At 52.6% G+C, this 22212-nt stretch overlaps 2 protein-coding genes across 2 annotated transcripts; one reads left to right on the top strand and one right to left on the bottom strand.

The window, feature by feature from the left end:
• Window positions 1-741: 741 nt before the first annotated feature.
• On the bottom strand, window positions 742-4507 carry Duoxa2 (dual oxidase maturation factor 2). Its single transcript, XM_021194735.1, has 6 exons — window positions 4220-4507; window positions 3175-3232; window positions 2666-2800; window positions 1959-2172; window positions 1469-1683; window positions 742-1137 (listed from the first exon to the last, which is right to left on the bottom strand). Exons 1-6 carry the CDS (start codon window positions 4364-4366, stop codon window positions 944-946), a joined length of 963 nt encoding a protein of 320 aa, XP_021050394.1. The 5' UTR covers window positions 4367-4507; the 3' UTR covers window positions 742-943.
• Window positions 4508-5251: 744 nt separating this feature from the next.
• Window positions 5252-21645, top strand: Duox2 (dual oxidase 2). The gene is made up of 32 exons (XM_021194191.1): window positions 5252-5321; window positions 5604-5693; window positions 5877-6041; window positions 6545-6732; window positions 6894-7095; window positions 7249-7415; window positions 8012-8072; window positions 8185-8281; window positions 8692-8782; window positions 9244-9346; window positions 10063-10226; window positions 10762-10937; window positions 11156-11274; window positions 11567-11704; window positions 11964-12077; window positions 12239-12441; window positions 12729-12914; window positions 13811-14036; window positions 14118-14211; window positions 15701-15888; window positions 16288-16357; window positions 16706-16884; window positions 17068-17298; window positions 17374-17473; window positions 18148-18197; window positions 18435-18562; window positions 18803-18956; window positions 20145-20377; window positions 20552-20710; window positions 21013-21168; window positions 21263-21391; window positions 21523-21645. The coding sequence occupies exons 1-32, from the start codon at window positions 5252-5254 to the stop codon at window positions 21643-21645; spliced, it is 4554 nt and encodes a 1517-aa protein (XP_021049850.1).
• The last annotated feature ends 567 nt before the right edge of the window (window positions 21646-22212 follow it).

Below are 22212 nucleotides of genomic sequence, written 5' to 3'. Positions count from 1 at the left end.
CGGTGCTCTTAACCACTAAGCCATCTCTCCAGCCCCCGCATTCCAGTTTTAACATGAACTGGCTGTGTGCCACACTCTCTTTGACCTTTAGTCCCAAAATATGCTACGTAAGATTATAGAACTTGCGGGAAAAACCTTTTATTTAAAAAAAAAGTCCCAGAGTAGATATAATGTATGTAAGTATTTTGCCTGAATGTATGTCTGTGAACCACTTGCATGCAGTGCCTGCAGAGGCCAGGAGGGGGCATAGCAGACATGCCCTGGAACTGGAGTTACACGAACTGGCCACGTGGGTACAAAGACCTCAATACCAATACCCTGAAAGGGCAGCTAGTGTTCTACCACTGAACCATTTCTCCAGACCCCAGGATTTATATTTTTATGCCTTGTTGACCTCTCTCTTATCTCTCAAATAAAAACATAAAAGAAGACACCCGGAAAGAATTTGCGAACGAATGCCAAAATCCTAATCTTCCCCAATACATTCAGGGTGGCTTAGTAAAGATTCGGGTAGAATGCAATCCACCACCCCTTGGAGCACGAAGATGCAGATGCCTGCCAGTTCCTCTCAGATCTCACTAGAGGGCGCACCTCTCCCAGCGCCCTACTGCGTTTCTCCGGCTTCTCGGCACCTGAATGTACATACAGTACTAGGTTCTTCCTAAGCCTAGAGAAGTTTCTCAAGGTTGTAGCTCCAAGGGTCGAGAGAAGCCAAGGAAATAGATGGGCAGGGGAATTTTGAAAAAACAAAACCAAAAATGTTTATTTACAGTTCTCCTGAGATAGCTATTCTCTAGAGCAAAGGTCCATCGGGGTGCCCCCTTGTTGTCCTCCATGGACAAGCAGTTCTCCAGACTCAGCTATGCTCCAGGCACGCCCTCTTAACACAGTCTTCAGGTCTACGGGATCCCAAGGAAGGATAGAAATCCGGAGTTAGTTCTTTTCACAAGACAGAGGTAATATTTAATTCTGGAGTCTTAAACTGTTCGTGTTGCGGGTTGTTGAGGATGAGAGGTGAGTTTCCTTTAGCCTGATTGCTACAGTCTTTGACACTTAGATCCAGAAAGGAGCGAAGGGCGCTGGGCCGAGTGTAGTGGAGAATCACCACCGCCCCTCCGAGGAGGAGGCTCAGGATGCCTGCACCGGAGGGACGAAAGACAGAGGGAGGGAGTCAGGGATGCAGGCGCTCCTTGCCAGGATTTGGAGCCCATCCCTGGACTTTCCTACACGCACAACCCTCAGAAAGAACTGACAGGTATTACACTATGCACGAGTTCTCATGCAAACCGGGGCAAGATACTGAACCCTTCCGAGCTAGCTCTTCTCAACCGTAAAATAACAGTGTCTGCCCACCTTCTGCCTGCTACGGAGACGAACATACTAAATAAGGGAACCCATTCTGTAAACCGGAGAGCGCCCATCCCAGACACACCCCATCACCCACCTGTAAGCATCCGTCAGTACTCACCAGTGGCCAGCGTGAGCCAAAAGGAGGCGCTGTAGTAAGGCGTGAGGACGGCGGAGCCCAGGCGGAAGTGGCAGAGCGGCACGCTGGAGATCGAGGCGAAGGCGAAGACGCCGAAGAGCGTGAAGGCACCGGTGGTGAGCAGAGCCAGGCCTCCGTAGAGCGGGGCGGGCATGGAGAGCAGCGCATTGGCGATGATCCAGAAGCAGAACGCCACCCTGCAAGGGACCAAGGCAGCTCTCCATGAGCGGAGTTCCCTGACTTAGACTGCTGGAGGTGTAGGGGAACCCCCTGGGAGAGCTGATTCCTGAGCCTCCCCTCCCAGCCCCTCGGCCTCCCCCCCTCCTATAGCTGGGACGTGAATTCCCATGGGTTTTGCAGATTGCCAGCCAACGCTGCCCGCGAGGCTGCAGTTCCAGCTCCGGAGACCGCGCTCTCATGAGCTGGAACTGCATGATACATGAACCCTGCCCCATCTCCATCACTGGCTCACCACAGTGTTGCCCCAGCGTAGTGACCGGCCAGGCGATATTGGTGGTACAGCCCGCAAGGACTGCTCGGTGTGAACTTCTCTGCCAGGTATAGCACTGGGTCCGGCAGTCCCTTCTCCAGGGCACGGACATACTCCTTGATGTAGTCTTCGCCCAGACGCCAAGTGAAACGCTCATTGTAGTCAATGGTCTCGTTCAGCTGCTGCGTCGGTGTTCCTGCGGGGGAAGCCGTGGGGGGTCATGGCTCTGTGCAAGGCCAGGGACCCGGAAACTAAGAGTTTCAGATAGGGAACTAAGGGTGGGGCGACTGTCAGGAAAGAGAAAGGCTAGGTAGTGGTACCGGGAAACGCAAAGTTAAATCAAAGGCTTTCTGAACCCGAGGGATTTCTGAAAGGGCCCTCTATCTAATACAGTGGCTCTCAACCTTCCTAATACCATGACCCTTTAATACAGTTCCTCATGGTGTGGTGACCCCCCCAACCATAAAATTATTTTTGTTGCTACTTCCTAACTGTAATTTCGTTACTGCTAGGAATGTGAAGGTCTGCGTCTTCTGCTGGTCTTAGATAACACCTGTGCAATGGTGGTAGGAATCACAACCCACAGGATGAGAATCAGTGCTTAACATCTCTTGTCGCTCAGTTCCTAACCACAGGATCTCCTGCCTCCCCCACCCCACCAAGAGCCCACTTTGCCCCAACCTCCTTACCTCTGAGTGTAATATTAACGCCCTCCAGCCCCACGTGCAGACCGACATGGACTTGAACACGGGATGGACTGAAGGCTTTGTAGGATGTATTGGTCCACACTCTTCCCACAAACCAGTCTCCACTGAAGTGCACGGCTAGAGGGGGGGATGCACACAGTGACATGTGGGTGGGGGTGGAAGTGGGGAGACGAAAACTAGAGGCTTGGTGATGGGAATGGGAAGACTAACGAACGTCTAGAAGCCTGGTGTAATAACACAGTAAGGGCAGAACAGTGGGCAAGTACTGTGGCGGAGGCAGGGGGATACCTGGGCAAATAAACACTTTTCAAGGTCAGCCTGGGCTACTTAGTGAGAGACTCTCAAAACAAATGGAAAAGCCCACGAAAGAGAACAGATAGGGGTGCTAGAAATAGGTACGAAGTAGAAGAGGGGCGGCAAAGCTCCCAGATTCTCAGTGCCTCTCCCTCCCTACTCCACGCCCCCTCCCCCAAGTTACCCAGTCCACTCACCCACAATTTCGGCACCTATGAACAGGCTAAGAAGAACTCTGACCAACCAGAACCAGCGCTGTAGGAAAAGATACATACTAGATCAGGCTTGGGTACTGCCCATTGAGCCCATCCTCAATGCCTCCCTTGACCCCACTCCACTTCATTTCTGACCTTTTGAAGATGATGCTTTCCCTTCAAGTTCCTCTCCGCCAATGACATTTCTGATATTTTCTGGGCATGTGCTTCCCTGACCATTTCCCCTCGCCTACTTTCAGGTCTACCTCGCCTGGCACTCTCCGACTACCTTTATACCCCCAGCTGTCTGGCGCCGGCTCTCTGCCTCTAACTCAATCACTGCTTGGTGAGGCTCAGTGAATTCAAAAGTGCCAGGCGGACAGGGGTCACCTCTCCCAGAAGAGGGAGGCCCTGGGCCCCTGGTAGTCAATTAAAAGAGAGGGACTGAGGATTTTTCTAGACCTGCCAGCTCCTCCAAACCAAGCAAGATCAACAGGAAAAGGTCTTCTCAGACTTGTAACCTTGTAGTTCAGGACTTGGAGGCTGGGAGCATGGAGATTTCTCTTGCTTGTTACACGTTTGAATCCTCTGTGAAACTCTCTGAGTCTTTAACTCAACACAGTAAGGAAAGCACAGAAGTTCCCATTCTCCTGGTCATTGTCCAAAGCACAGGACAGAGGGGCTAAGGCATTAAGAGGCGTGTGTGTGTGTGTGTGTGTGTGTGTGTGTGTGTGTGTGTGTCCTGGCTGCACCCGAAGCCTAGTCTTAATCCTAAATATACTGGGTTGGTTCCCACTGCTGCTGCAGCTTCCAAAAGAAGGCAGCTGGAGTCTCTTTCCCGGATGTCCTGGACCGGGGAACCTCTTCCTCAGAAGAGTCGCTTACTGCACCAGACTTCTGGATTTGCTCCTGCTGATCCTCGGAGACTCTTCCTTAGTCTCCTCTGTCCTGACTCTCCAAGAAACTCTCTCCATATCACACTCTTAACCCCCCTCGAAATGGGCTTCTTCTAGAATCCCTCTAAGGAGAGCTTTGAGTAACCCCTTACCGAGTGCCCACGGATTCCAGGCAAGATGAACAGGAAGCTAGCAGTCAAGGACAAGAACACCAGGATAACAATGAGCAGCGGTACGCTGAAGCTGACGGCATGCCTGGGCTGGGGGTAAAACGGTAGCACCCCGTCCCACGCAGTCATCCTGCAAGAAGTTCGAGAACTGTTCGCAGGCAGGGAGCTGGGATGAGTGATAAAAAGTCCGAGCCCTGCGGCTCTCCTAAGAAGCGCAGAGGCGTGATGTCCCGAAACTCTTTCTGGGCTCTGCGACTTCGCTCAGTGTTCACAAAGAAACGCAGACCCCCCCTTTTATAGGAGCGTGGGCAGCAAGCAGGGGCGGTGTCCAAACCAGGTAGCAGGGTCCTGTCTGGATGAGATCATGCAAACGAAGGGGCGGAGACATGCAAATAACGGAAATCCTGTCCTTAACTCGACCCGCAAACCTCTGATTCACACACTTTTACACCTGCAGCGGTGACGCGAGCCGACACCTGCGAGAGGCAGGACGCAGAGCGAAGGGTGAACGAGCATCCAGGAAGAGCGAAGATTCTCGGAGCAGCGGGCGCCAAGAGTGCGGCCGGAGAGCGGAGCAAGGAAACAAAATCTCCAAGAGCGCGCGGAAGACTGTTGAACCGGACCGGAGTCTTACACCAGAGGTTGGGTCTCCTAGCTCCTCTCTCCCCTTTGAACGCACATTCACCCTAGAAGAGGATGAGGTTGGCTGCGGGTCCCTAGCTTCTCTCCCTTTTCTATCCTCCTCCTGGAGAAGCAGTATATGGAAAATTGGGCTGAGAGGACTAGGTTTTAGAACAACCCTGGCGACAGTCCCGCTGTACCCTTGCCCAGGTTGTTCACGTACTTGAAATCAGCATCAGACAGGGTTAGGGTGGCAGACTGTCTTAATGCCAGAAAGCGCGTCTTGAAGATGTGGGACCTGAGTAGTACCTCTCTGCTCTTCTCCCAGTACCAGCCGTGGGAGTGTGTGTTCTTCACACACTACCTCCCACCGCCGGGGGGATCAAGGACAGCATGCCTCCAACAAGCCTCAAGACACTAGTTCTCCTGGGCGCTCTGCTGACTGGACCCCTGGGCCCAGCAGGTACGTAGTAGGGGCCTCTTGCTGAAGGGGCTAGCCAGTGCCCCATAGGAGTGTGTAAAGAGAGGGGAGGGCAGATGGCGCCTGGAAGCTGGAAGGGTTGATCCATCTCTTATTGGGCTAGTGAGATGGAAGACTTCTGACCGCCTCGGTCCAGCGGCGAAAGGATTGGAGATAGAGTTCATTGGCAGAAGTTAGCCAGCTGAGGAAGGAGCCTAAGTCCATCGGGTCATGCAGGGGTTTCTGGGAGGTTAATGTTAAGTGGGAGGCTCTCTGCTCCCACAGGTGGCCAGGACGCACCCTCACTGCCCTGGGAAGTGCAGCGCTACGACGGCTGGTTTAATAATCTGAAGTACCACCAGCGCGGTGCTGCTGGTAAGCCCGGGGCTCTGCAGGGAGGGCGTGCAGTTGGAGTGTGGGGAGAGAAGCCGGGAGGCCGGCGGGATTGCGTTCTCACCACATTCTTATGCATTCCTGGGGTAGGAAATGGGAAGGGGCGTTTGGGGCTTTTTGGGGACCCAGAGCGTTTGATCCAGCTCAACTCTCTGCACGCTCCAGGCTCACAGCTGCGTCGCCTAATACCAGCTAATTATGCTGACGGTGTTTATCAGGCTCTGGAGGAGCCGTTACTGCCCAACCCTCGCCGGCTAAGCGATGCTGTCACCAAGGGCAAAGCAGGGTTACCCTCGGTCCACAACCGCACAGTGCTGGGGGTCTTCTTTGGTGAGTATAGAAACAGGAAACCAGGGTGGGTCTGAAGCTTGCTGAGTGTCCAGGGAAAGGACCACCGCAACTTGCAGAAAAAGAACTTTCCAAGAAATGCTTCTGCTATCATCTTTGAGGGCTTGGATGTGATGTGGGGATCTTTCTCTTACACCTTACTCCAAACCAACAAGTGCATTGGGTCCCCACTAGAACTCTCAGAAACTGATGCCCTGATCATTGCTCTCCTCAAAACTCTAATGACTGCCACACAGAGGTGAAGGGAGCTTGTTTTTCGAATCTTATCGCCCCGCCCCCGCCCCCCGCAACGATATTGGCATGTTCACGAGGGGATGCTACATTTTATTTGCATATTAGAAGATCGAGTCTCGCGGGGGATAAACTGAAGAGACAGCTTTGAAGTTTGTGCTCTGACCTCTGTGCCTTGATATTTCAGAGGCTTTTCTGGTCTTAAGGAGAGCGGGACCCGGTGATTTACCCACCACTTTGCTCTCTTAACCCAGGCTACCACGTGCTCTCAGACCTGGTGAGTGTGGAAACACCAGGCTGCCCCGCAGAGTTCCTCAACATTTACATCCCGCNTGGGGACCCGGTGTTCGACCCTGACAAGCGCGGGAACGTGGTGCTGCCCTTTCAGAGGAGCCGCTGGGACCCCAAGACCGGACAGAGCCCCAGCAACCCCCGGGACCAGGTGAGGCCAGGCGGCCAAAGGCAGGAGGGCAGAGAGGCGGGAAGGGGTCTGAGGTTGGATCCGCTGGAGGCCTGGGGTCTGGCTGGGGAGGCCAGACGCGGTGAGGCTCTCCCCACCAGCAAGGACTTGCCTGGTCCTCCTGACTCTGCTCATCCCTGCAGAGCAACCAGGTGACCGGCTGGCTGGATGGCAGCGCCATCTATGGCTCCTCTCATTCCTGGAGTGACACTCTGAGGAGCTTCTCTGGAGGACAGCTGGCTTCTGGGCCTGACCCTGCTTTCCCGCGGAACTCCCAGAGCTCTCTGCTCATGTGGATGGCGCCAGACCCCTCCACGGGGCAGGGAGGGTCACAGGGGGTTTATGGTGAGGCTGCGGGGTCCTGGCAGGAGGGGTAGGGTTAGAGGCACCAGGCTGTTTGGGGGCCCTGTACTGGAGGAGGGGGACAGCCTGTGGGTCTGGGCTCCCCTGACTCAAGCTGTTGTCCATCTCCTGCCCTGCTTTCCCACATGGATGCAGCCTTCGGGGCTCAGCGCGGGAACAGGGAACCCTTTCTGCAGGCTCTGGGCTTGTTGTGGTTTCGCTACCACAACCTGTGTGCCAGGAAGCTGGCTCAGGAGCATCCGCACTGGGGGGATGAGGAGCTGTTCCAGCATGCCCGCAAGAGGGTCATTGCCACCTACCAGGTGAGTCGTGCTGCCTGCCTGTTGGGAGTCCACCTGTGTGTAGGGTCCAGAGAGACTCTGTACCCCCAACAAAGCTTCCAGGGGCCTGGACAACGCCTCTTCCCTTTATACTCCTTTTTAGGAAGGCCCTTCTTTGGGGAGAGGTAATGTGTAGGAAAAACTACAGTGCATTTTAGAGAGGAAACCCTTTATTTACGCCAGATTATTTGGGGTTTTATCATTACTTAACGTCTCTCTCTCTTCTCAACAAATTCTTTGTAGCATCTAGCACTTGATGCTGTTGGGTTTTTTATGCCTTTTCTCGCATGATGTGAGCAAGGTCCAGAGAGACTCGGCTCCCCCAGGAAAGCTTTCCCAGAACTGGATAATGCCCCTCACCTCCCTAGTTGTGGCCCTTATTACCAGAAGGGCTAATGGGAATATATATATCGCAGCCCCTGTGAATATTTACATGGGTGAATTTGCTTGTGATTGTAATTTAATTGCCTGCCCCTCCTTCCCCTACAACTAGCCTTCCCTGGTCCTCATCTCTGCACCCAAGTCTTCCTTCCCCAAAGGCTCAGCCCAACCTCTCCTCTCCCTTCTCTAACCCTCAGAACATTGCTCTATACCAATGGCTACCCAGCTTCCTGCAGAAAACTCCTCCAGAGTATTCAGGTAATGAGGAGGAGTTGTGGAAGGTGGGGAGACCTAAGTGGAAGATCCACAGACAAAAGAAAGTTAGATTGTGTGATGCCAGGGTGTGAGGTAAGGCACTATCTTGATGCAGGGTACCGCCCTTTCATGGACCCCAGCATCTCCCCGGAGTTTGTGGTGGCCTCTGAGCAGTTCCTCTCTACTATGGTGCCCCCTGGGGTCTACATGAGGTAAGGGAAGGGCTGCTGGTTGGAGATGCACAATATTGGAGGTAAGGGGTTTTGAGTGGGCTTGGAGCTAGGGGCTTGCATCCCTCTATAGTTTCATTAGGAAGAGAAGCAGAATTGTTGAGGGGGTGCTGAAGCAGGATCCTGGGGTGGGAAGTTTGGGATCCATAGGAAATCTCCCAGCTCTAATAGAAGAATCTTGGTTGATGCATGTGAGGTGTGTCTGTCTGGCAGCTGGGGTGCCTTCTGACCTCCCACCATAGAGATCACTCTATCTGTAAACCCAAGCCAATGTTCAGGAAAACTCACAAGTCATCCTTCACTCTTGTCCAGCCCTGAGAAACACTCACCTCACTCACCACCTTAGCTTCCGCCCCCAAGTCCCTCATTGTATTTTTGTCACCCAATGTCAGAGACTCCAACTGTCATTTCCGGAAATTCCCGAAGGAAGGTTCCGACAGCTCTCCGGCTCTCAGGGTCTGCAACAGCTACTGGATTCGGGAGGTAAGCGTGAGATCGGGGGATCAGAGAGTGGGGGTGGAGTCAAAGTCAAAGCATAAATGGTTGGAAAAGTAACAGCTTGGCTTCTGAGCAGCAGTGCTTCAAGTAGGGAGTAGAAGGCAGAGAAAATTATCTGGGGAGAATTGTTCACGAGAGCTGGAAATGGCTGGGCATGGGCAATGTGTATGCTATCCTAGCTCTTGGGAAGCTCAGGCAGGACTACTGCTGGATCCCCGGTGCTCCAGCAATCTACCAAGATAGAGGGAGGAAAGGAGAGGAAGAAGGCTGGGGAGAAGGGGGGGAAGGGAGGGGCAGAAGAGGAGAGAGAGAGAGAGAGAGAGAGAGAGAGAGAGAGAGAGAGAGAGAATATAAATGTAGGTCTGAGAGTGCATGGGGGAGGGGTCCGTTTTCCTGAGGGGCTACTGGTCCAGGGTCAAAATCTTGAGTGTCGTGTTTACTTCCAGAACCCCAATCTGAAGACTGCTCAAGATGTAGATCAGCTGCTGCTGGGAATGGCTTCCCAGATCTCAGAGCTGGAGGACAGGATAGTGATTGAAGACCTGAGAGGTGAGCTCCTAGGGTGGGGTGTGAGAGCCTGGAAGTCTGAGGATCCTTCTGAGTTAGTCAACAAGCAGCCCTGGGGTATCCCTGGTACAGACACACAGAGCTACACTCAGACTTCAAATAAATGTCAGAAGAAATTGAAATTTGAGCTCCCCATCTCAATTATAGTTTTGTGTTTGTGTTGCTTTTATTTTATTTTATTTTATTTTATTTTTTTTGGTTTTTCGAGACAGGGTTTCTCTGGGTAGTCCTGGCTGTCCTGGAACTCTCTCTGTAGACCAGGCTGGCCTCGAACTCAGAAATCCGCCTGCCTCTGCCTCCCAAGTGCTGGGATTAAAGGCATGCGCCACCACGCCCGGCTGTGTTGCTTTTGTTTTGACTATGCCCAAACATGGTGGGCATAGGGGCGGTCTAGCAATCCAACACCCTCTCTGGTGTTTACTTAGGTCTTAAGGGTTCTCATCTAGTTGTGTTTTAAAGTTGGGACATGCAGAGAATGGAATTTCTGGCTGGTATCAATAATTATCTTGAGTCTTAGAAAACCTCTTTAGAAAAAGTGCTCCCTGACCACACATGGTGACATGGGCTCCACAGCCAACTAGGTCACTGATGTCATGTATGATGAGTGCGGTGGCTGAGAAGAGCTCTAGACAGCTGCCTGTAAGGCTTCAATGCACGGGGGATTGGGATAACTGACTAAAAGTCTGGTCTCTTTTCAGATTACTGGCCTGGCCCAGAGAGATTCTCTCGCACAGACTACGTGGCTAGCAGTATCCAGCGTGGCCGGGATATGGGGCTGCCCAGTTATAGCCAGGCTCTGCTGGCCTTGGGACTGGAGCCTCCTAAGAACTGGAGTGCTCTCAATCCCCAAGTAGAACCCCAGGTTAATATACATAATAAGAATAATAACAATACAATAACAATGACAGTTGGGGAGAGGAGATGGTTCAGTTGGTAACATGCTTGTCACACAAACACGGGGACCTGAATTTGAATATTCAGCACCTACATAGAAGTCTGAGATGTTTTCGGGATCCCAGTTCTAGGGGGGCAGAGATGGGAGGACTCCTGACCCTTACTCGACAGCCAACCCAGCCAAAACAGTGATACCCAGGTTTAGGGAGAGACCCTGTTCCAAAGAACATGGTAGAGAGTGATTAAGGAAGACTCCCTGTGTCAACCAGTGGCATCTACATGCACACATACCACACATACTCATGTACAGAAACATGTACCCCCACACAATACATGCACAAGATAATGGTAGCCGAAACTTTCAATGGCAGCGCTGTTCCAAATACCTCTACGCAGATGAACTCACTCGATCGGCTAAGAATGTATGCGGTAGTTACTCTCGGTGTTGCACTTTTGCTGAGGACATTGTGGGTGATGTCTCGTGCACTCTTTTTACCTTCCAGGTGCTGGAGGCCACAGCTGCTCTGTACAACCAGGACCTGTCCCAGTTGGAACTGCTCCTGGGTGGACTCCTGGAGAGCCACGGGGACCCCGGACCTCTATTCAGCAACATCATTCTTGACCAGTTTGTGAGGCTCCGGGATGGTGATCGCTACTGGTTTGAGAACACTAGGAATGGGTAAGGCCTGGCTGGGCCCTGCTTCAGACTTCACCTTAGCGTGCGTGGGGCTGCAGACTCTCTGTCCGGCCCTAGACAGCCTCCCCAGGTCTTGATGCCAGGGGCCTACCACACTCTCATCCGCTCCAGTCTCTTTCTTCACATGAATCTTTGGGCCTGGGGTCACTGGAGGGCTGAAATCCGCTTCCTATCCCAGCAATGGCCTTCCCCCCATTTAGGCTGTTCTCCGAGGAGGAGATTGCAGAAATCAGAAACACCACCTTGCGGGATGTACTGGTAGCTGTCTCCAACGTGGACCCCAGTACCTTGCAACCCAACGTTTTCTTCTGGCAGGAAGGTGAGTATCCAGGGAGAGCCGACAAGCAATAGTATGGGGGCAGAGTCATCTGTGCTGTGCAGTGGGCTTTTTGTGTCGGGCTGCCTCCAATGCTATAGTCTGGGCCTGTCCAGCAATCGAGCGGGGTGGATGCTGAGAAATTAGATATGGAGGAGGTCTTTTGGGAGGAACAAGTTCCAGAGGGGTAGGTTTGAGAATGGGAGAAGATAATTGGTTCTCCCTAAGACTGGGGAAGAGGCTTCCTCAAGGAGTAAGGACTCTTGGACTCAGTCGTCTGTGACTTATCCCTCAGGTGCACCCTGCCCACAGCCTCAGCAACTCACAACGGAAGGCTTGCCCCAGTGTGTGCCTGTTACTGTGATTGACTACTTCGAAGGCAGTGGTGCTGGCTATGGTGTCACCCTCGTGGCTGTCTGCTGCTTTCCATTAGGTAAGTGCTTTAGCTCCCCCCCACCTCTCTTCTGACCTCCCCCTCTTCACAGACTGGCCCTGTCCATTCCTCCTCCCACCCCGCCCCACTGCCCTCCACCACCCCACTACATGCTAGTTTTCAGGGCTAGCTGCTTTGCATAGCTTGAGCCAGGTTCAGAGAGCTCCTGGGTAACTAAGGAGCTCAACCTGAAGGTCCCCTTGAAGCTATGAGCAAGGGTTCTCCTTCCTTCTCACTAGTCTCTTCTGGTCCCCTTCAGTGAGTCTGATTGTCGCTGGGGTGGTGGCTCATTTCCGGGACCGAGAACGCAAGATGCTACTAAAGAAAGGCAAAGAGAGTCTGAAGAAGCAACCAGCCAGTGACGGGGTACCAGGTGAGATGCCAGAGGACCAGGAGGAGGGGATGGGAGCCAGGGCCTGAGGAAAAGAAACCTGTTACAGAGTGGGATGGATGCCGGGCTCACTAGAACTGCATGCTCAGATCAGAGAATCACATGGGCTCAAAGGAGTCACCACACAATTGTCCTTTGCTCAGCAATGGAGTGGCCGGGCCCCAAGGAGAAGAGCTATCCAGTCACTCTCCAGCTGCTTCCAGACAGAAGTCTGCAGGTCCTTGACAGACGGTTCACCGTGCTTCGGACCATCCAACTGCAGCCCTCACAGCAGGTCAACCTCATCCTGTCCAGCAATGGTGGACGCCGCACCCTGCTACTCAAGATCCCCAAGGAGTATGACCTGGTACGGCTCCTCCTGCCTCCCTCGGTGGGCTGTTTCCATAGGCATACCCTCTCATAGGCAAGTCTTCTCAGCTACAGGGCTTACCCGTGAAGGCTGATGCTGGAGAAGGAGGCTCCTCTCAGGAGCTTCCTGACTCATTTGACCCCCTGAGGTCACTCTCTGACCACAGCCGGGATGGTCACGGTCACGGAAGAGACGTCTCTTCTTCCCTCAGCCCGAGGTCCTTTGAGGCAGGACTAGATCAGAAAAGCCAGCTCCAGACATCATGAGGCTTTTCTCCAACCTAGGTGCTGATGTTTAACTCTGAAGAGGACCGGGGTGCCTTCGTGCGGCTGCTGCAAGACCTCTGTATCCGCTGCACTCCCGGCCTCCACATAGCTGAGGTGGATGAGAAAGAGCTATTGAAAAAGGCCGTGACCAAGCAGCAGCGGGCAGGCATCTTGGAGATCTTCTTCAGACAGCTTTTTGCTCAGGTGCCACGAGTTATACCTGACACAGGGGATGGAGCCAACCTGAGCTGGATGGGTTCTTGCGGGCGAATTAAGATGACCACTGTAGGTTAGACAGATGGTCTTGGTTGGATCCTTAGGCAATTCATAGGTTCTTGTCTCTGTATTCTTCACCTCACCATCTAATGAACGGTGACTAAAACTGTGTCCACTGCATTGCTGAGGGGGGCCAGCGAGGTCATCTGCGTGATGGATTCTCTAATGGTACCTCTGGATCAGCAGCATCAGCTGACTTGGAAACGTACTAGAAACGCTGGTTCTTGGGATCCTCCCCAACAGATTGAATGAGGAGCTCTGGGCGTAGAAACCAGAAAGCTTCAACAAATCTTTCTAGGTGATGCTGATATAGACTTGCGTTTGAAAATCACCATTTTATAGACAGTGTTTAGCCTAAGCACTTGGTACACTGCGGGCATAACAAATGGTAGTGATGTGTTAGTTTTAAATGATCTGTACACCGATAGAATGCAGATTCCAGGCACATGGCGGTGCTATCTGAATTAGCATGAGCATATCGGCTCAACTCTGTTTGTCATGCTCTAGCCAATAGCCACTGCCTCTGGAACAGGCTCTTTCTCTTTACATTCCCCAACTTTGCTCCCTGCATCTTACTTTCCCCTTTTCTCCCCCATCAGTATTATCCTTGCTGGATGGAGTGTATGTCCAGAGAGAAGCAGAAAGCATGCAAAGATTCAGTTGACCCCTATGGGAGAGTAGAGACCCCAATCAGTATGTTTAGGAGTGGGTTTTCTGAACTGCACACAGAGGAGACATGAAGTCACTGAACTGCTTCCATCCCAGCTAGGTCAGCTTCGCCTGACCGCCCTCTCTTCTCCCTCTCTGTGACTGCCCAAGTGCAGGTGCTGGACATCAACCAGGCTGATGCAGGGACTCTGCCCCTGGACTCATCCCAGCAAGTGCGTGAGGCTCTGACCTGTGAGCTGAGCAGAGCTGAGTTTGCGGACTCCCTAGGCCTCAAGCCCCAAGACATGTTTGTGGAGTCCATGTTTTCTCTGGCCGACAAGGATGGCAATGGCTACATATCCTTCCGGGAGTTCCTGGACATCCTGGTGGTCTTCATGAAAGGTGAGGGTGGGGACTAGCAGAGCATCTGAGGAACCAGGAGTTTGTTAGCAAGGAGTTGACCTATATTCCTGTCTCCCTCAGGTTCCCCAGAGGATAAGTCCCGCCTGATGTTTACCATGTATGACCTGGATGGGAACGGCTTCCTCTCCAAGAACGAGTTCTTCACCATGATGCGGTACAGGCTGGGCCTTCCCAATCCTGGGGTACCTTAATGTTTTAAACAGGAAAGCAATTCAGCTCAGAGGAGGGCAGGCAAGGTGGCTGAGCGGCCATCCATGTTGAATGATACACACTATATCCTGAATTCTCAAGACATCCAACTTCAAAACATCAGCCTGGCAGGTTCCTGCCTTTAACAGGGTCCATAGTCACACTCTGGAAAACTACTGAAACATTGCTCTAGTTTTAAAATGTCAATAAAGATCAGCCTTGAGCACCCTCAAGCTCTCATTCCCAAGGACAGAGCCTCAAGCACCACGGGGCGTGGCTCTTCACTTCTTGAATCTGCTTCTTCTTCTTCTTCTTCTTTTTTTTTTTTTTCCATGCTGAGATTAACATGTAGGCACTTGGTACATAGTCCACTGAAAAAGACAAAGAGAAGTATATGAGGTAACTAGAGCACAGCAGCCCAGATTCTCTTAATGTCTCTCTGCCTTCCCATTGCTCTTAACATCTCCTTTCCCTGACAACCCCAACCCAGACCACTTCCTCCTCTTCCTCTTCTTTGGAGACTTTGCTTACTTATTTCTATCTTATGTGTATTGGTGTTTTGCCTGCATATATGTCTGTGTGAGGGTGTCAGATCCCCTGGAACTGGAATTACAGGCAGTTGTGAGCTGCCATGTGGGTGCTGGGAACTAAACCTGGGTCTTCTGGAGGAGCAACCAGTACTCTTAACCACTGAGCCACTTTACAGTCCCTAACATAGACTTCTAAAACAGTAAGAATGACTACGGCCTGTATCTCATCAGCATGTCACTGCAGTCCTGTCCTGGCTACATTTAGGAAATCCGGGAGGAGGTCCCATTAGCAATGGCAGCTCCCATTTTTTCAGTCTCTAATAAAATGCATGCATCTTGCTTTGCCTCGATGGCACCATGCTTCTTAGCACGGCGATGGTGCTTGCTTGACCTTGCACACACACTTGTTTTTGTCCCTGTGCACAACGTAAGAAGAATCGCCACTGTAGCTGTCATCGTGGGTGCCACCAGACTTGGCCCTGAGTGGGTACTCCACATGCCCTAGGGTACTGGCATAAGGAGGCAGCTGCCATTTTAGCCACTCCCCTCCCACATTCTAGTGTCCTCTTTGGATGGTGAAAGTGGAATCTCAGAGATGGATGGGTATGGGTGAGCTTCCACAGAAGAGAGTCAGCAGTGAGCCCATCACAAGAGAGGGCCGTGGCGTATCCTGGGCCCATCTCTGCAGCAAGTGTTAGTCTCCCCCATTTGTTTCCATCTCTTATGGAGGGGGCACTGCTTTCCTAAGCTGTCAAGATCCTCTGAGCCTGCGGCCATCACCTCACCAGCCTCAGTGTCATCTTTAGGCTGGATGACACCGCTCAGTGTCATTTCCCAGGCCGATGGTGGCCACATTAGGTAATCTGGAGTCCTGCCCAAGCCTGGCCTTGCTGGATGATAGCTACTGTTTCTATACACCCCCAGGTCCTTCATTGAGATCTCCAACAACTGCCTGTCCAAGACCCAGCTGGCTGAGGTGGTTGAGTCCATGTTCCGGGAGTCAGGCTTCCAGGACAAGGAGGAGCTGACCTGGGAGGACTTCCACTTCATGCTGCGGGACCACGACAGTGATCTCCAATTCACGAAGCTCTGTGTCAAAGGTGGAGCTGGAGGTGAGTGTGGAAGGCGAGGAGTCTTCAAAACAGAGTCCTTGGTGGTTAGTACGGAGCTCAGCATGGATATTCAGAGACAAGTTGTACGTTGTAAAACGTTGCTCACTAAGCTGAGGGGCACGCCATGGGCATTGGCTTGGGATGTATCTGGCTAGAGCAGGGGACCTTGTTTTCTTTTTCCCAAAGGACACATAGAGTTTAATCTTCCAGATGATGGCCTCTTTCTTCTTTATGCACACTGTCTGCCCTGGGTATAGGGAGGGAAATGGGGCTGAAGCCCCAGGTCTGGACATGACTAAGTCACTATCAAATGTTGAGCAGCCTTTCCAGAGGACAGTCTCCCATCCAACCCTCTGCCCTTCCAGAGAAGCCAATCTGAGCTCCCGTTCTCTTTTCTAGACACCAGGGACATCTTTACAAAAAGCGGTGCCTGTCGAGTCTCGTTCATCACCCGGACTCCTGGGAACAGGTGTGTGGGGTGGGAGGGACTGGATGGTGTCCTTGGCTAGATCCATGGAGAGAAACAAAGAAAGGAAGCTGAGTTAGCTGACAGCCACTGATCAGATGTTTGTCTTGGCAAAATCAGTGTCAACCCAAACTCTAGCTGCTTCCTACAGCCTATGTAGCTCAGGGGCTTTGGCTCCCTACCACTCCAGGCCTGAGGCACCCTAAGGACAGATGAGCAGATTGTAGCTGCAGGGGCTGCGTGCCTGCTTTCCACTGTTATGACCCGTCCTTCATGGTTGCTAGATCTTCACTGATGAGTAGTACTGAGGGAACCCCTTCCTCACCAGTGCCCTGTCTATCACTGCTGCAGGGTAACGGGGCCCTCTCCCCGGCTGTACACGGAGGCACTGCAGGAGAAAAAACAGAGTGGCTTCCTGGCCCAGAAGTTCAAGCAGTTCAAGCGATTTGTGGAAAACTACCGGCGCCACATTGTGTGTGTTACAATCTTCTCAGCCATCTGCATAGGCCTGTTTGTGGACCGTGCCTACTGTAAGAGTGCCAGGTTGTGGGCAGTGGGCAGGGAGTATGCCATATACCTCAGTGGGGGGTGAAGAGTCCTCTGGCTGCCCTTCCCAGTCCTCGGGGTCTGGACAGCAGAGCCCAGGCATTCTGACTCAGACTCGGGGTCCTGTCCTGTGTGCAATGCTGAGCTGCCCTCAACTCTGGCCCCAGACTATGGCTTTGCCTCACCACCCACGGACATCGAAGAAACCACCTATGTGGGGATCATCCTGTCCCGGGGCACGGCGGCCAGCGTCTCCTTCATGTTCTCCTACATCCTGCTCACCATGTGCCGCAACCTCATCACCTTCTTGCGGGAGACCTTCCTCAACCGCTACATCCCCTTCGATGCGGCCGTGGACTTCCATCGCTGGATTGCTATAGCTGCGGTTATCCTAGCCAGTATGCGGCTTCTGGGTTGGGAGCTGGGAGTGGTGCTGGTCCAGGTTAGTCTCTCTGACATGCTGTCTCTTTCAGTTCTGCACAGTGTTGGACATGCAGTCAATGTGTACATTTTCTCAGTCAGTCCCCTCAGCCTGATGGCCTGCGTCTTCCCTAACGTCTTTGTGAATGATGGGTCAGTTCTGGGGGGGAGGCACCCCTGGGGGGGTCCTCTGGGTGGGCCTAAGGTTGTAATAGGAAAGAAATTGATGGCCACAGAAGCACAGCTTCTCAGTGCGTGAAGGCGCAATGCTGCCCCCCGTGGAGAAGCTATAAGGTGATTGATTCTCCTTCAGGAAGGAAGCTGTCTGCGACTGGCCAGGAAAGGAGCTTAGGAGCGGAGCTTAGGAGCTGACATCAGAGCCTCCTTCCCATTTGACACATGGTTTATTATCTCAGTTCGATATCCGCTCATTGAACAAATATTTATGCACCATGTGCTGGCTGTTTTATTCGAGTGCCAGAAAGCAGGGCTACTCCAGAGAGATGCAGCCGTTGAACACTTTTGTTATTCACTTGATGTTGCTGTGCACAGAACCCAAGTCCCTGCCCTCACTAATCTCACAAAGTAATGGGCCAAGTACTCCAGGAGGCAGGCACAGGCCTGCAGACTGCAGGAGGAGAGCGTAAGATAGACTAGCAGGAAAAGCTGCGGTGGAAGAGGGGTAGAGCTGTGACAGTGGACACTAGCTTCCTTGGAAGGATCCCATAGCCATCTTAGTGGAGTCCTAGTGACTTCGGGAGTCGGGCGGGGGCAGCATCAGGCCGTGGTGTGGGAGTGGCAAACCCCCTTCTGCCTTTATCCCACAGGTCCAAGTTTCCCCCAAAGTACTACTGGTGGTTCTTTGAGACAGTTCCAGGTAGGAAGTGGAGCTGTGTGTGGGATCTGAGCAGCCCAACTGCGTATCTCCTCCCTTTTCTCCTCTTCCTGAATACACACTGGTCTGCAATAGCCAGATGTTACAGATAAGCTATTCTGAAGCCCTGAAGGAATAGAGTGGGAGTCGGAGAGAATGGTGTGGGGAGATGTCCTGTTGTAGTTTCAGCTCAGGATGAGGTTCCGAGGATAGCCACTGACCCTGTCCTCTCGCCCCCAGGTATGACAGGAGTCCTCCTGCTCCTGGTCCTGGCCATCATGTATGTCTTCGCCTCCCACCACTTCCGCCGCCGCAGTTTCCGGGGTTTCTGGCTGACCCACCACCTCTATGTTGTGCTTTATATCCTGGTGAGTACCTTCCCTGGGCAGGAGTGAACCTTGGAGGGGGGCACTTGGGATGGTAAGTGGTAAAGTAGGGAAGATGGAGAATTAGGCCCAAGAACTGTGATCAGGAGCTCTGTGACCCCACCCTGGGGTCTATGCTGGCCCTTTCCCCTTCTGAGCCAATGCCTGGGTGGGTCATGCCTGACAAGGAAGAGCCACTCCGGGCCTGGTGGGCGGAGCTATACTAACTGGCCTTGTTTCCAGATCATCATCCACGGCAGCTATGCCCTCATCCAATTACCCAGCTTCCACATCTACTTCCTGGTCCCGGCAATTATCTATGGAGGGGACAAGCTGGTGAGCCTGAGCCGGAAGAAGGTGGAGATCAGCGTGGTGAAGGCGGAGCTGCTGCCATCAGGTACAAGCCTGATCTGACCCAGGCATGAGAACTAGTCTGCTCCTCAGGCACGGTGGGGGCTTGTCAGGTTCCCTGACCCCTACCTCTGACAGCCTCTCGAGGAACCCTGAACCCTGAAGATTTTTCTGATAGAAATGACACGCCAAGAAGGGCTATGCTTAGTTCCTCATGAGACTTGCAGACAAGGGGCTAGGGAGGTAACTGATCAGTTTTGAAAGAGCATTTTCTGCTCCCAGCAGCCATGTCAGGCAGCTCATAACCAGCTCCAGGGAATACAGCGCCCTCTTCTGTCCTTCATAGGCACCTGCACTCATGTGTGCATACACCTACACATGCACAAATATATATATATATATATATATATATATATATATATATATATATATATAATTAAAAATAAAGAAAAAGGCCCGCAGGCAGTGAGAAGCGATGCTGGGAAGGAACAGGTGAAAAACGACGTTCCAGGGGGAGGAAGGCTTCAGCGTGCAGCCTGGTTCACAGCAGAGAGCGGCAAGGAGCCCTGACAGCCAGACTGCTGCCTTGCCTGAATTGGCTGTGGTAGAGATTTATATCACTATAGAGGGAGGCGGGAGGTGATTTAGGTATCGTAATGTCGTCTAACCTCTAGGCTTAACATGGCAGAGAATTCAGTTTCATTTCAGTTTTGTTTCAGTTAAGGTTACATGAGGATAAAGTTAAAGTAGCCTTTCATACTCTCCAAAACTTGTTAGCCTCCTTTTTAAAACAAATATAAGTAAACCTGAGGCCCAGCTGTGGTCAGGCAACAAACACTATCTAACTAAGATTTGGAAAGGTATGTTGCTTGTAAGCCATGCAGATATTCATGAAAGTTCCCTCCATGCGGGGGGGGGGGGGAGAGGTTTGATAGGCATCTGGGCATCTGAAGAGCCTTTCACCCTGTAGGCTGTTATTTCAGCAGTGCTATGAGCCTGCACCCTCTGCAGGATGAAGTGAGAGAGATTGGGGCAGTGGTGCCCAACTCTTATGTTACCCAGGAAACAGAGGAGACTCAACTAACTATACTCTGAGCCCCAGCATACCACCTGCCTAGACCATGTGACTGTGTGAGAGAGACCCTCTGGGCCTTAGCAGTGTAGAAAGAACAGGCACCTCTCAGTCTTCGGGTACAGTTTCTGATCTAGGCTCTTCTCCCACTCTGACCCCCAGGGGTGACCTACTTGCAGTTCCAGAGGCCCAAGACGTTTGAGTACAAATCAGGGCAGTGGGTGCGAATCGCCTGCCTGGATCTGGGTACCAATGAGTACCATCCCTTCACGCTGACCTCTGCACCCCACGAGGACACGCTCAGCCTGCACATCCGGGCTGTGGGACCTTGGACTACTCGCCTCAGAGAGATCTACTCACCCCCAGCGGGTGGGACCTGTACCAGATACCCAAAGGTACCCATCCCTGGGAATGTCCCTGCTCCCTGTACCCTGACACTAGATGCCCCAGGACCTTTCATGACAAAGCTAGTCTGAAAGAGTACTGAGGTGTGCTGCCCCCTACCTCTGTTACTCTTCCCCATTTCTGGCCTCAGAGTTGGCTCATCTCACTTCTCCTTCTCCTGTCAGCTGTACCTTGATGGACCGTTTGGAGAGGGCCACCAGGAGTGGCATAAGTTTGAGGTGTCAGTGCTGGTAGGAGGGGGCATTGGGGTCACCCCCTTTGCCTCCATCCTCAAAGACCTGGTCTTCAAATCGTCCATGGGCAGTCAGATGCTCTGTAAGAAGGTGAGCATCCTTTCTCCACTCTGCGTAGGAAATGTGTGGCCCGATGGAGCCCTCCCACCACAGCAGTGCACTCCTGGCTTCCAACCTCATGGTCTGTGGGGATCATGACACACAGCAGTTCAAATATCAAATCCTGCGTGTGGATAGGAGAGCGGCCAGAAGGATCTCTGCTGGCCTTTGTCCACTGGAGGCTAAGACCAGAGCATCACCCTCAACGGGATATCTGAGGCTTTCTAGCATCTCAGAATGTAGGGAGGGGAGCCAGACCTGAGCTGGCCCTGAGCCCCAGTGTGTGTCCTCAGATCTACTTCATCTGGGTGACAAGGACTCAGCGGCAGTTTGAGTGGCTGGCTGACATCATCCGGGAGGTGGAAGAGAATGACCACCAGGACCTGGTGTCTGTGCACATCTACATTACTCAGCTGGCTGAGAAGTTCGACCTCAGGACCACCATGCTGGTAGGTCAGGGCCAGCCAGGCTTGACAGGAGGGTCACTCCCAGGGCCAAGGGTTGGTCCTAGCAATGGCCTCCCTCCCCCATTTCGTTCGCCAGTACATCTGTGAGCGGCACTTCCAGAAGACGCTGAACAGGAGTTTGTTCACGGGCCTGCGTTCCATCACCCACTTCGGCCGCCCTCCCTTTGAGCTCTTCTTCAACTCTCTGCAGGAAGTCCATCCACAGGTGGGTCCATCCCCTTCCACCCTAGGACCCTATTTAATTGTCTTATCTTGGTCTGATTATTGTGGTCAGGCTGCAGAAGCTGATCTTCCTGGGCAGGGGGCATCTCAGTGCACATGTCTCTCCATGGACAGGTACATAAGATTGGAGTCTTCAGCTGTGGTCCTCCAGGGATGACCAAGAATGTGGAGAAGGCCTGTCAGCTCATCAACAGGCAGGACCAGGCCCACTTTGTGCATCATTATGAGAACTTCTGAGTCTGCTCTCCTTGGTCCCTGTCCTGTCTGTTGTTCTCCTTCTTCATTGTTACTGTCACTTGAGACCACAGCCGGGGAACTGGAGCCCCGTTCTGGGCAGGTAGACAAGGCCACTCCAGTACCTAGCTCATGTCACAGTAAGTCATGCAGTGTATAGCGAAGAGAGGAAAGCCCCTATTTCTGACAACTGTGGATGGGAACAGAACCCTGGGGATCACCTCTGATTGGTCTCTGTTTCTGTTTCGCCTTCACAAAATTGCTGTATTGCTATGGACTTTTGTTCCGGGAATTATTTGAGGAAAGCATGACGATCTTCTCTGAGTTTGTCTCAGAAACCACATACTGCACATAGCCTGCACAACCCACCTGCCTCAACTCAGGATCTGGGTCTTTCCCCACCCCACGACCCCCCCCACCCCGGCTTCTGTACCACACCTTCCATCTCTGAGAGGGCTCAGAGAACAAATGTCCAGAGATTCTAATGTCATCCAGTAGTGTCTGCTGTCTTGACCCTTCAGTGAATCCTCCTGTGAGCATGAAGGCACTCCCTGGGCTCCAGGGTCAAGG

The sequence above is a fragment of the Mus pahari genome, chromosome 3, assembly GCF_900095145.1.
Source record: "Mus pahari chromosome 3, PAHARI_EIJ_v1.1, whole genome shotgun sequence".
Taxonomy (NCBI): Eukaryota; Metazoa; Chordata; class Mammalia; order Rodentia; family Muridae; genus Mus; species Mus pahari.
The sequence above is the reverse complement of the archived record's forward strand: the minus strand, read 5'-3'. Positions and strand labels throughout refer to the sequence as shown.

Coding starts and splice junctions, on each gene's coding strand:
- Duoxa2 (XM_021194735.1), bottom strand. CDS start 4,366: ATGACTGCGTGGGACGGGGTGCTACCGTTTTACCCCCAGCCCAGGCAT. Junction 3,233..4,219: donor CTGGAATCCGTGGGCACTCG/GTAAGGGGTTAC, acceptor CTTTTCCTACAG/CGCTGGTTCTGGTTGGTCAG. Junction 1,138..1,468: donor TTGGCTCACGCTGGCCACTG/GTGAGTACTGAC, acceptor CCTCCGGTGCAG/GCATCCTGAGCCTCCTCCTC.